At 39.3% G+C, this 13,600-nt stretch overlaps 2 protein-coding genes across 2 annotated transcripts in view; one reads left to right on the forward strand and one right to left on the reverse strand.

Annotated features, from left to right (window-relative positions):
* Positions 1 to 180: 180 nt before the first annotated feature.
* On the reverse strand, positions 181 to 8,641 carry LOC111234314 (acetylcholine receptor subunit gamma-like). The gene is made up of 12 exons (XM_022762324.1): positions 8,545 to 8,641; positions 4,281 to 4,414; positions 3,937 to 3,981; positions 3,648 to 3,757; positions 3,380 to 3,535; positions 3,180 to 3,280; positions 2,900 to 3,100; positions 2,275 to 2,389; positions 2,036 to 2,150; positions 1,732 to 1,939; positions 1,203 to 1,336; positions 181 to 1,063 (listed from the first exon to the last, which is right to left on the reverse strand). Exons 1-12 carry the CDS (start codon positions 8,612 to 8,614, stop codon positions 896 to 898), a joined length of 1,557 nt encoding a protein of 518 aa, XP_022618045.1. The 5' UTR covers positions 8,615 to 8,641; the 3' UTR covers positions 181 to 895.
* Positions 8,642 to 12,273: 3,632 nt separating this feature from the next.
* The window catches only part of LOC111234289 (ceramide-1-phosphate transfer protein-like), a 4,392-nt gene continuing 3,065 nt past the window's right edge, over positions 12,274 to 13,600 (forward strand). The window contains exon 1 of the mRNA XM_022762287.1: positions 12,274 to 12,459. Within this exon, the coding sequence (XP_022618008.1) occupies positions 12,390 to 12,459 (70 nt within the window). The 5' untranslated portion in view covers positions 12,274 to 12,389. The remainder of the gene's footprint in view (positions 12,460 to 13,600) is intronic.

Here is a 13,600-nt window from a genome sequence, read left to right on the forward strand (position 1 = left end):
TACATGTACAGCTACCATGAAATTCAATTCAAAATTAAAATGAACTTTTCTAAATGTTTGTGTCATGTGGGTTTTTTCGCAGAACACACAGTTTGTAATAAATTGATTAAATAAGTCATGGTGCACAAAATAAAATATTTATTTAAAAAACATGGCACAATGATATCAAGACAATATCCCTCTGAGCCATCTACCTCTAACAAGACTTTCTAATAAATAAGTCATAGTAGGAAGAATAAGGCTTTGATTCAGAGCCGGCTGGCTCAAGTTACATGCACATGTTCTTCATATAGGACACAGTACATGCAGGAAAACTTATCCAGGCTTGACTAGATATGTTTTAGAGTGTAGTGCATAGATGATTCTTGTAAGGCCATGAAAGATGGGTAAGAAACCTTCTTTACTGCTGTTTATGAGTACAGTTCTACACAGTGCCTTTGGCTCCATTGAATACATAACAATGCTGCAGTAAATGTGGTTGTGAATCGATTTCAGCATTTTCCTAAACTACACCTGTGACCTGAAGTGTGAACTTGCTTGAACTCACAACACTGAGTCTTTTATAATGCAAAAGAGACAAATAACAATTGTACTTGATATGTTTCTCATGACGATGATGATGATTGTGATGCTGCTGCTGCTGATGATTTAAAACATCACTTTTTAACTGGACTTGATTCGTCCTTTTAATGCAAACAAAGAACTTACACTAAGATGAAGAACTTTAATATTTGAAGACAGACAGATTTGGTGTTAAACATCTGTTATTAAAGCCTTCCTGCTCAGACTTAACTCTCAATCAAGTCGATGAGCAAGACTGCTTAGCATTACAGACAGCATGAGGTACAGCAACCCTTGGAAAAGTCTCAACAGAGCAAAAGGATTTTTTTTTCTCTTAACTACTGATAAATTTTTTGTTCTGGCCAGGAAATGGAAATTCTGGCACCTGGTTGAAGTGTCCTGTGAGGAAGATCCCCACTGTGCCGATGATGAAGAGGAGTATGGCAGCCCAGAAACACACCTTGTCAATCATCTTCCCAATCAGCACCCAGCTTTCAATTTCCTTTATTTGGAAAGGGAGTGAATAGAGGTTAAATAATGAAAATACCAGTTAGCCTAAAAGACATATGAAACAGAAAATATGTAACCAATATACTCATCCAAAACGTCATGTTGATTATAAAGTTTACAGTAACACTCACAGATCCAATGTTATTCTGCTGTCTTGTACTCTCAGCAATGAAATTGCAGGCATCCACACATTGCTTGATCTCAGGTGCAGCTTGGGCCAAACTCTTGTACAGGTTGGCTGTGCTGCTGACATCTATATTATCCACTGGGGGGTAAGGAGACACCGACATTTAGACAACAGTATACTGCGGCATTTCCAGAGGCAGACACTGGTATCTTTGATGGTGACAAGGCAAAAAAATGTGTTAAACTATACACAACTAGCCTGTAATACACAAATAAGTAAGGGATACCCACACAAAACAACATCTGCATCATGATGTTTATACAAAAATTAATATGTCTCTACTAATCATTCGTGTAGTACAAAACTTCTAACAAAGTCACAATAAATTCCATTGAAGCACACCTTGTGGGCATTTACATTTTGTGGTGGCAGGGAAATAACTATTTCTATGAAATATTCATGCAAGTATTTGAGCTGGAATGGGTGACAAACATTGTTGTGCAGGCTCATAGTTTTAGAAATGGACATCCTACCAATCGATCGTGTGAGACCATGCCTCTCTCTTTGTTTGTCAAACATCATTTCACTGCGAGGTTGCTTCATTACATATTCCTCAGCTCTCTGCATGAGGCCGAAGGAGCTGCGGCGCCGCTCCCGCATTCCGTTTACCTCTGTTGTCACCTCACTGTCATCCACCAGTGGGGACATGCCCAGGAAGCGAGGTACCATCTCTAGGAACAGCTGCGGGAGACACAAAAGATAACAGTAATTGTCACATTAAAAAACAACAAACTCTTGAATAGTAAAAGTTGACTCAGCTGGAAAGGACGTACTTACATGTTTGATGGTATGGGACATGGTATGAGTGCTGGGGCTGCGCAGGGAGAAGTTCAGCACCACAATTTGATTAGTAGCAATGAGAGTAGTGACACACATGACAAAGATCAGGTACCTGAGGAAAAAATTAGACAAGATCTGTGTTGGAGAGGGGAATCAAACTTTATGGATTAAAAGAAGAAAAAAAAGAAAAGCAGCAGAGATCTGCAGAGGTCATCAGAGAACACACACTGACTCACTTGCCGATGAGAGGGACAGAGAGAGATGTCTCAGGGACTTTCTGAGCAATAAGAAAGAGGAAAACAGTCTGAGCCAGCAAGACAGAGATGGACACAGTCAACTTCTGTCCCCCAGCTGTAAAGGGGACAACAGAGACTTAGGAGACAGTAGACACACTGATTTAAAAAAATTAAAAAAAATCATACCAGCTGTGGCACCAAATACTCTGAGTATATTTTATGTGCTCAGGCACTATATATATATATATATATATATATATGTAGAAACGCAGCAGCAGCAACATAGCATAATATAATAACATCTGACTTCACTTATAGATTTTGCTAAGACTTTTTCTGAATGAATGTATTTAATTTTAGTTTTGAAATAGATCCTAGAGCCTCTTGAAGTGAGCTCCATTTTAATGCTTGTATAACAAAGCCAATAAAATGGCCACTTTTAAATTTTGGTCCTTTTTTTAAGGCCAGTATAAGAGTAACTAATATAAATGATTGTTTTGTTCTATGTGACATGATATGAGACTTGGTGTTTTAAAACAGCCTTGTGATATTGACCCATTTGAAACCATAGACATCTACTGCACTTAATAACAGCCACAGGGATTTAGACAATGGCCTTGCTGACCTTGTGCAGGTAGGAAGTAGGCCAATACGACCAGTGAGGAGATGAGTGAGCACGGCAGGATGATATTAATGATGTAGAACAGGGGCTTCCTTTGGATGATCAGATTGAAAATGATCTCCTGATACTCCAGGTCATCTGGGGTATACCGTTTGTTGATCATCTTCCTGGCTGGACGATGGACGATGGCCCACTCACCATTCTCTGAACAGTGAAAACATAATAAGCTGGAGAGGAACTGTGTGTTTTGAATTTTGGAATATTGAGTGTGGATGTCCTGTACCTGTGAAAGCCTCTGGGTCGATGTCCACCCATTCAATAGTCTTTTCTGTTTCGTCAAAAGCCAAGATAAGGTCAACCTCATTGGCACTGTATGTCTGGGATCTAGGGTTGTGGCAGTGAGGGTAGAGTAAAATAGAAACAAATGGATAAAATGCAATACATATAGTATATTTATTTAATGATAATATAACTGTACCACACCTGAATGCTAGTGTGCAGTTTTGATAATCGAATGGGAAGTAGGTGATCTCGATGGCACAAGTGCTGCGATAGATAGCAGGAGGTAGCCAGTACATCCAACCAGTGTTGTCGATCAACACATTGGCATAGTAGGCCACATCAAACTTTCCATCAATGCTGCAGAGAATGAGGAGAACAGAAAGAAGTGGCACCAGACTTTATACCCAAACAACCAACAAATAGTATAATGACACTGTAGGTGGGGGAAAATTTTTTGTTTCTGCCTTACTTGTTCTCAAGGACAATGTCAGGAAGCCAAACAGTGTTGCATGGGACACGAATAACATTTATGCCATAATACTCAGACGAGTTCCAAGCAAGGCGATAATCACTCCATTGCTGTAGATGACATTTGAGAGAAAGGTCACCAGTGCCATTAAAAATGAAACACAACAGACGGCTGAATAAGTGAGGAGTAATGTATGCAAAATGAGCCCTTCAACCAAAAGTCTTTCCATGATTTTTTACAAACAAACAAACAAAAAAAATCATACAGTGTGAAGAGAGGGAAAACTCACAATCTCAATCCACACGTTGGTTGTAAGAGTCTCCTCCTTTTCATTCTGTGGTATAAATGAAGATATACAATGAGTTTTTGAGATATCTGTGTTTATCATACAGTGCCACCTTACCTTCGTGACCTAACAGGCATGAGCCATGTGCTCACATCTAAAACCCTGAATGAAAATAAATCCTATTGTCCTCTGGGAATCATGGTGAACCTGTGGTTTTGCTCCTTTTTGAAAATCTATTGTATTTGCTGTATAGAATTGTTGTAATCCCTTGCAGCCATTGGTAAATACTGCTAATGTTAATGTGCTGCCAGGCTTTGTTACAACAAGTAGGAAGAGCAAGCTCTCACCAGAGAGATTAGGTTAGTGAGGGTCAGCTTGATCTGAACGTCCATCTTGTCTTCAGGATGAACAACAGGACGAATATTCTTGTTGTAGTCTTTGAACAAGTCTCTGATCAGCTCTGACTCCTCATTACACTGCACTGCATGAAGAAAAAGATGAGAAATTGAGTGAGTTTATATACATATGTGTTATGGTTGATTAATATTTCATGAGGGGAGGGGGATAAACATCTGAACTATAGCAAACTATGTGCAAACATGTGGTTAATATACTTTTTTTTAAAAATAAACTCAGCTGGATAATGCTGTGTTGCTAACATTAGTTGTCTTATAAATAAAAACACATCCTTGCTCAGGGGGTTGCTGGTCTGTTATAAACATTAGCTTATTGTTGCTATTGTTAGCTAATATTATATTAGCTATAGCTATCGCTAACCTTTAGGTAGATATTTGCTGTACAGCTGACATTATTCAGACAGTTTGGTAGCCCCTGTGTTCAGCAAAAGTTACACAGTGTCTTTGTTATTTTGTAACAACTTAATCGTTACACTTTTGGCTAAGAATTTAGAGAAGTGTAGAAAGATTTTGATCAGCCTAAAACACATATCAGTTCAGTTTGGGTTTGTCAGGTTGCATCTATAGCCCACATATCAGTACTCTAAAATAATTTTAACACTGACACTTTTGAGAGTAGAAAAGTAGAAAAATGTGATGCAGATGCAAATGAAGCTTTTTGTGTGTGTATAGAAGCACAAATACTGTGTGTTTAAACATCAAACACCATGTGTCTCTCCTCGGGTTAAATATAACAACTCATAAAAGAGGCGGTTTTAAGATGACTTGAAACCATGTGACATCATCTGAAAATAACTAACCAAGACAATCAAACTTTACCTAATTTTACAAACCCTTCTGATAAATACTCAGCATGGTAAACAATAACCAACTGTATGACTTCAACCTGAACATATTTGAACAATGTTTACCTTAGGTTACTGTTTCTCAAGACACTGTTGTGTTTTCAGTCTTCAAATATATTTTGTGATCTACATACATCCTTGATTGTTGTGGAATTTGAAATGCATGCATGAACATTTTATAGTAAATATGACATGTATGTTCTGCAGTGTAGGTGCACAAGTGTTGAGAAAGACAACAACCACAGGTCAGAGAGATGAGCCAAAGTATAAAGATTGGCCAGGAGTCCAGTAATCATGCTCAAAACTGCACTTATTATCAGTGGTAGCATTATACTACTCTCCTAGGCTACGCTATACTTCAGAATGAACTAAAAGAGAGACTAAGAGAAAGAAAGGCAGAGGTTATTTCCGACCCCTTGCCTCTTCCCTGCCAGCTGTCACTATTCACAGATCAGATTACACAGCAGCTGGGAAACTCCAAACTGGGACTATAAGTCACACTCAGGTCATCTACAATATTCATCAATATCATTATTAGGTAAAAAAAAAAAAGTGATAGTAACACATTCTACAAAGTGGTAAAGATGCCATCACCCGTGATTGATCTGTTCCTTGGTCTGTCTGGTCCAGTCAGACACAAATATTTCACATAGTTCTGAGCTGTAATCGCAATTCTCCCATGAGACAATTTGTGTAGTGGGCAGTGTAATGACAGTGGTGAGATGTTTCACTTCCCAAAGCAATTATGAATTACTAAATATTGTTAAATGTTACACTTGACACAAGGCTGAGTGAACAACAATCAGTGAAACTAAAAAAGGGGAAAATGCAAGGTAATGTGTGTAATTCCCTTGTGTTTTATCAATTTCCAGTAACGCTCTAGCACCTCTCTGGGCCAGCAGCCCATTGAGTTTGGAAACAGATCCATAGTACTTTCTGCTGTTTCATCATGGAGGAAAACAAAAACACCTCTTCATAAAAGGAAGATTATAGGAGTTGTTTAGAAAGCATAAATACATTTTATATACAGGTCTCTTTTTCTTTTAAATGGAGACACCAAGTTGACAGCATGGCCGATTAAAATAAACTATGAAAAATCACTGTAAAGCTCTGATATTCCTGTTTGTTAGTGGTAGGCAGTGATAAGTATATACTTAAACATTATGACAGCTTACAGCCTTCACAGATTTTTATATCCATCTAAAAAAGAAGTATACTGCTGGATAACAGGCTGTTCATGATGAATGGTTGCAAGGACACATTTTTCACATTGATATTCAAACAAATGAAATATTGTTTGAGTGTAGCGTCACTCTACAGCGACCGAGAAAGAAACAGATTTTTCAAACATGCCATGTGAGTAGCACTGTCTGATGTACTTATAAATGCAGTTGAGTCAGCCAACTCATGTGGATCAGTTATATTAATATGTGGATACAAAGTACAGAAAATGTTTGGCATCTGTGCTTTGACCTGGTCACTTCCTGCAGCTGATACTTAAGCCTGCTCAGAGAGAGAGACAGGAGAGTGATGATGGGTAACTAGAGGAAGAGGCTGCAGATGATATCTCAAAACTTTGCCAGATGAAATCTACATCACTAGATAGCACCACTGTTTTTTTTTTTGTGATTTGGTTAAACTGGCCCTTTAAGGTAACACGAAGGCAAGCAGTCTAATATGTCAGAACAACATGGCCACACAGGTAAACATTACAACATTGCTGTTTGACTGAGGTAAAGGCAAGCCAAGCTCACCCCAGATGACTGTGACCCACTATCCAATGCACACTATAGGAGCATTTTAAATATGAAAAGTAATTTAAGGGATTTCATTGTGATCTGGGAAGAGGAAGAAGGTATCTGGTACATTTTCCAGGAAGCATCCTTTTTAGCTGAAGATAAGCCCAGCATGTAAGCCTTATCATCTGTCAGCTGCACTCCAGTACATCACGTTCTGATCATCATAACTTGATGAAGAGTGAAGAAGGAGGAAGTGAAGGGGTTTGACTGAATGAGTCCAGCTGTTGCTCCATGTGTATAGAGACCAAATGGCTGACAACAGCTTCAGCTCAAGTTTATCTCAAGTCTGTATCTGACAGTGATAATGTCAGTTATCTGTAAGAGTGTAAAAAGCTTGTCTAGAACAGCCTGCATTGTTCCATAAGAGGTTTGGGCAGTTTGACAATCTTAATGTACCGTATGTTTTATCAGGGAAGGTGAGCAGTGTTTGAAAATGGACATCAGCAGCACTGGTCTCAAACTCCAAGTGATATTTGAGACGTAAGGCATTTTAAGCATGTCAGACCAATAATATCAAGAGTCTACATTTCAGGATGAATCTTACCCATGCCAGTACCTTGTCCCTGAGAATTCTTTTTATCTATCGTGGTGACCTCTTCCTAGGAGATGGACCCACAACTGTTGAGAGCAACATGTCATATCTGTCTCTCCTGACTGACAAAATGGATTTACAGAATCATTTAAACTCCCCCAATTCACATTTTTATAAAACCTCCATCATATCCAGAGTTTCGCTTCTGCTTCCACTGCAGTTGTTGCCTTTCTGTCCTGTTGTTTGTGTTGCAGAATAGTATCTATGCCAAACACTATGGACTTTATTATAGACCTGTGTTACTTTTTTGAAATTTGGATTGTTACACACTCCAGTAATGCTTCTTGTGTGATAAAGCACAGATGACCTTCTGCACTGCTTGATGCTAACAGACGTTTTTGTGCCCATCTGATAAATTGCATTAACTGTACTCAAAGTACCTCTGAATCATGCAATAGGTTACAGGACAGATGATCCCTGTCAACATCAGTATAAATAGTTATGCATAAAAGTGAACTTCACTGTATATGAGCAGAGACAAAACCCAAGTGCTCTGTGTACTGTTTCCCTTGTATGCCAAATTTTAAAGTAATGTAAGTCTATAAATAAAGTGCATGGCCCAGTGTACAGATGAGCACAAAAAGTCAACTCAGACATTAATTATGTTTTTATACACTTTACAACAGCATGCAGATATAGTACATATTGTAGATATATACTTGCAGATAGGCTATCAACAAAAGGAAAATCACTTTTTCTGCTTCCAAAATGGATTAAAATTTATATCATCTACAAAAACAACAAATTGATCATTTATAACAACATGTGTGTAGAAGTTTTTAGATATTTTTGGGAGGTCAAGAGTATGGAAAGTTTCCTCTCGCATTAATGTAAAAAGTGTTTTAGAGCTGGTTGTCTTTTCTGACTGCACATGACAGGCAGAAGATTGTTTCAATAGATAAGAAGGCAGCCAGCAAGTCAATGAGGATGTGCCAAAAGTTTGCAACTGCGCCACTTACCCTGAACCATTAAACCCCAGAGAATAGTTACAATTCCAAAAAATTTCCAAAAACTACGCGCTGCCATCATGTTCCAAGAGCCCTCCACTGCCCAACACTGCACTATTTTTAAATTTAAAGTTTGAGAGAGAGAGAGAGAGAGAGAGAGAGAGAGCGAGAGAGAGGGAGAGTAAATACAGAGAGGAAGAGCCCTAAATCCCCCCCATCAAACCCCCTGACTGTCGCCCACCCCGGCTGTCGCTGTCCATGGCTCAGGTTACACAGCAGCTGGGAAGCACTAAACCAGGACACAAGTCACACTCTGGTCACCCACAATAATCATCATCATGATCATTAGATGACAACTATCTGTGGTGAAGCCACTCATATTCCATTCAGATATTTGTGTAGAAAAAATGTGTGTATGTGTGGGTGCATGTGCGTGTCCGTGTGTGTGGTGTGTGTGTGTGTGTGTGTGTGTGTGTGTGTGTGTGTGTGTGTGTGTGTGTGTGAAGCAGGATTCATATACCCATGGGTGCAGTGAGGTGAACAGGTGACAGGCTACGCAGACCTGCTCTGCCACTGCTATGTGTTCACGGTGTTAATACAAACTGCAGAGCTTTACTTCAACAGCAGGACCCTAGCAATGAGGGAGTGTCTGCAGACTTCAGCGCGGTGGGGTTAAAGGGCTGGAGACAGACATTACACATAAAACCTATAAAACCATGGAGGCAGACACTCAGATCTGCATCATAATCATCTGACCTTTTTTTTATTTCCAACAGATCATGCTGTAAAGGTAACTTCAAAAACTCCAAACCAGACTGTCAAGACATTTTACTCATTTCAAATCCAGAGACTAAATTAGCTATTATAATTAGTACTGTGAGTAATATAAGTAGTGTCGCTCTGCAGTGTCAAGGGCAACAGACTGATTTTTGGAATGTGCCATGTGAGTTGCACAGTATGTGATGTACTTCTAAATATACAGTTAGGGAAACAGAGATGAGCTTCTTTAAGGTAACTAGAGCCTCCAGAAGGCAGATTATGTGTCTCACACTAAGTTGGCGCTCAGGGACAGAAGAAGGGCTGGGTCTGTCCAGCTTCTAACCCAAGTTCACAGAGCATAGCTGCAGTATACAGCTTTATCAAAACAATATGTTTTTTTTTTTATTATTATTATTTAGTTTATAGCATGGCAAATTAAAGATCAGAGGGGCAAGATTATTTTTTTGGACATTTTAAAATAAGGGAACCTTCCAGCAATGTTCAGTTTGGGTTGTTTACATTTCCCCCACTACAACCAGTCTGAGTGCAATCCAGTGTTTGCTTTTCTTGCTTCTTCTATTCAAGTGAAACCAAGAATTTTGTCTCAACTCCACCCAATTATATTCAGCAACTTTGTAAAATAATTGCCGTGGAGGCCAGTCAGTGCAAAATGTCAGACAGGCGTGTGTAACTGTTTTTTAAAAAAAAATATATAACTGGTGTTATAAATATAGCCACATTCAGTGAAGCAGGGGGTTCAAATCATGGTGGAGTTAATGCGGTTGGACAACAGTGCAGTGAAAACAGTTTTTGAATAGGCAGTGTCTGTTGTGTATGCAACAGTTAAAGCCATGTCAGTCTTTAAATGTATATTAAACCTCCAGTGGATTTACATGACTTTTTGAATGCTTGTTGCAAATGGAAAGTTGCAACTTCAGACCAGGATTATACCTAAGGCAACAAACCATAAGGGGTCACACCCACGAGAATCAACAACGGCACTGTTTTTTCACAAAACATTTGCTTTTTGAATGCCAACATTATTGTCATTCATCTGGCTGATGATGTTTGTTATATGTAAATTTGAACTTTACACCTTTGTTGAAACCTATTAACATCTTTTAACGAATGACCAAACTGGATTATATACTGTGGATAAATGCTTCTAGTCTCCAGATGTGTTTCACTTTAGTGCACAGTGGAAAATCCAGTGTGGTGGTATTTGACAGTGACAAAAATCCTCTTTCCTGCTCTCCTGAACCCCCACACATAAACATATTCACACAGTGTGAGTTCACACCATGTGTTTTAGTCTAGCTTTAAGGTTCAGCAGTAGACTGCTATTCGCCACAGACAAACATAAAACTTTGAGAATTGTAATAATTTGGAAATGTTTGTTATTGCATGAGAACATTTCATTTGAGAGCACTAACTGTGTGGAGTGAAACAGTTCAGGTTTTCTGAAAGGGTCACATGTTTTCACAGGGATTCAGTCTCTCCTTGTCCGTTGCTGCCTATTCCAGACAGGATCATCCATTGGTTGCACAGAATAAAAGCCCCATGACCGGCCCCTCCCAGCCAAGTAATGAATGCCCCTGCTTTCACTTTTTTCCCGCTCCTCTGCTGAAAAATACCATTGTTAAGTCTCTCTTCATGAGCACACATGTGGTTTGGCTCGAGTGTGGAGTTCAATGTCTGTTCACCTCCCCCCACAGCAGCAGCAGGAGCAGCAAATCCACTGATAGGGACCAATCACTTAGTCTCCCATGATTATCACTACCAGAGGTGATAATCATGGGAACACCCTTCACGCACCACGTCACTCCTCCTGTTTTACTGACATATCTCAGACTTTAGACTTCAGAAATTGAATTGAATTAATAAATAACTAATAACTAACTAACTAAAAATCTAAAATGATATATTATAAAATGTTAATGACCTTTTGTGGCAGATATGGTCACAAGGGAAAGGAAATTTAATTTTTTAAGTATATTTTTTCCTAAATAGATTCATTTTTGTTTGCTCCCAATATGTTTTTGCAGAGCAACAGACATCTTTGTCATATCATGAATGGACTTTCTTTGTTCGCATTGCTGTGTCAGCTAGGATAAGCTTGGTTAGACTTTGTTATTCATTGACAAACATGGATTTGGTATTACATCTCTCGTGTTCAGCCACTAAAAGGAGATTTTGTTGTCCCACAGATGAATCAATACAGAGGTTTACCCGAGGTTGTCATGGCTTTAACACAGTAAGATAGATAGTTAGATAAATATAGGGAAAACATTCTGTTTACACTGAGAGAGTGTCCCGAGACACCTATGTTTCACGTCATACTTTTATTTAAACCAGTATGTTTTCAGGAATGTGTGTCTGTGCTGTTGTAATATGTGGCGGTTGTGGCGGTGTGGTGGTGGTGGTGGTGTAAAGATGTGTGTGATTGAGTAGAGAGAGAGCAAGAGAGAGAGAGAGAGAGGAGTGACGACAAAGGGTGGTGGTGGGAGGAGAGGAGAGGAGAGGGAGCAGGCGTTTACTCAAGCTGGCCAGGAATATAGTGCATACATACAAGATGAATCTGGAGGAAAGGGGTTACTGGCGGACAAGCTACGTGGGCTCTGCTTTATCAGCCAGGGGCTGGACTTGATTTGATCTCTGGACCTTCATATTGAGCAACACAACAAGAGACCGGCAGCTCCAGAATCAGTTAGTTAGAAACAAAGGCAGGGTAGAAGGAGGACGTGAACCAAAGAAAGTCAGAGAAAAACAAAAAAGAAACAGCAACAACAGGCTGAGTTGTAATAGCGTGACAAGGGAAAGCAGCAGTTGTAAAACAGAGTTAAACATTAATTCAAGCTCTTTTAGGTACAATGGTGGACAGATTTCTTCACTGGATGTTTTGGGGAGTTGTATGAAAGATTTGAGAGGACAGGGGGTGGGGGGAGGGGGGGTCAGAGGCAAGGGTCTGGTAGAGAGTAATTGTGGTGACAGCCAGTGCAAGGGGACAAGGACTCATGTGAGACACAGAGGAATTAAAAGATAAAAGACACAGACTAAGAACACAGAGACACTGGCAGACCCCAAAACTGGACTTCAGTATGGGTGTAAAGAGCAAGGCTGCTGCAGCTATCTTAATCCTGCTGCTGTTCCTCGGCTCCCTGTGGCTCCGTGAGTATTTCTGTGTATGTGTTTATGTCTGTGTGTGTGCATGTGTGTGTGTGTGTGTTTGTGTGTCTATCTATGTGGTTGTGTGTGTGGTTTCTATGTTGTACTATTAATCAATGAAATCCCTCCCTTGTTTGGAATGCATAGGCTCAAGATCAGGAATGTATCACATGGTGCGGTGGCAACAGAGTTAAGCGTGGTGGTCACACCGCTTTTTGCTGACTCTTTATGCTCAAAAATATTTCAACAACAACAACTTTTTATCATGATCTTCTTTTGTTCTTGGGTTGAATGGCATCCATAACTTCACCATATCTTTCTGTCTTATTGTAGGGATCCTGGTGTATTTAAGTAGTAAAAAGTGGTTGACAAATTGTTGAGTTTTTTGATCCACAAGTCAACAAGAAATAAACCTATATACAGTATATTTGAAAACAATTCCAGAGAGGCAATTTCAAAGTAATCATTGTAGAAATGTTCAAACTGGGACCATGTGATCTCTTTCTCCAGCTTGGATTAAATTCAAAGTGCTGCAAGATTTGAGAGAATTTAGTCAGATGACAAAGTGCAAAGTGAGCAGAAAGCATAAAATGCCATTTCTACATCCTCATAGTAACTACTTTAGGAAACTTAAATTTAGACATGGCTCATAGTACGTAGTGGCAGGACTTCACATCTCTATTGACACTTCTGGCAACATCTACAGTAGGTCACTGTCAAGTTAGAAATAAATTTCTGGCATTTGACAGGCTCAGTGACTTAAGCACTGGGCGCTACAGTCAACTACCAAAATTATACATTTTATCACTGGAAGCTTTTATGGCTTTTGGTTGTACGTTGGTCAGATATAATGTGTGGTCTGGAGAACTGCAGGAGGTCCCAAATAAAACAGAGGAATAGTTTGATTTCAGTAAGCTGACTTGACTTAGCTGTATAGCAGTGTAAAGGGCTTTCATTTAATAGTTACATTCATAACAGCAACTTCTGTTGCTATATAGGCTCGTACATGAATACATGAATTTCCCCTAGGGGATAAATAAAGTATCTATCTATCTATCTATCTATCTATCTATCTATCTATCTAGTTAGTATAATAATGGTGTGTGGATGGATCTTGTGGCACTAGGGAAGACGGTCATTAGAG

Source organism: Seriola dumerili, unplaced genomic scaffold (genome assembly GCF_002260705.1).
Source record: "Seriola dumerili isolate Sdu_G_001 unplaced genomic scaffold, Sdu_1.0 BDQW01000449.1, whole genome shotgun sequence".
Taxonomy (NCBI): domain Eukaryota; kingdom Metazoa; phylum Chordata; class Actinopteri; order Carangiformes; family Carangidae; genus Seriola; species Seriola dumerili.

What these genes read in the sequence shown, in the direction of transcription:
- LOC111234314 (XM_022762324.1), bottom strand. Translation starts at nt 8,614, where the DNA reads ATGATGGCAGCGCGTAGTTTTTGGAAATTTTTTGGAATTGTAACTATT. An exon ending in GACATTGTCCTTGAGAACAA is followed by an intron (nt 3,536 to 3,647) that starts GTAAGGCAGAAA and finishes CATTCTCTGCAG; the next exon opens with CATTGATGGAAAGTTTGATG. An exon ending in CTACTTCCTACCTGCACAAG is followed by an intron (nt 2,390 to 2,899) that starts GTCAGCAAGGCC and finishes TCCCCTTTACAG; the next exon opens with CTGGGGGACAGAAGTTGACT.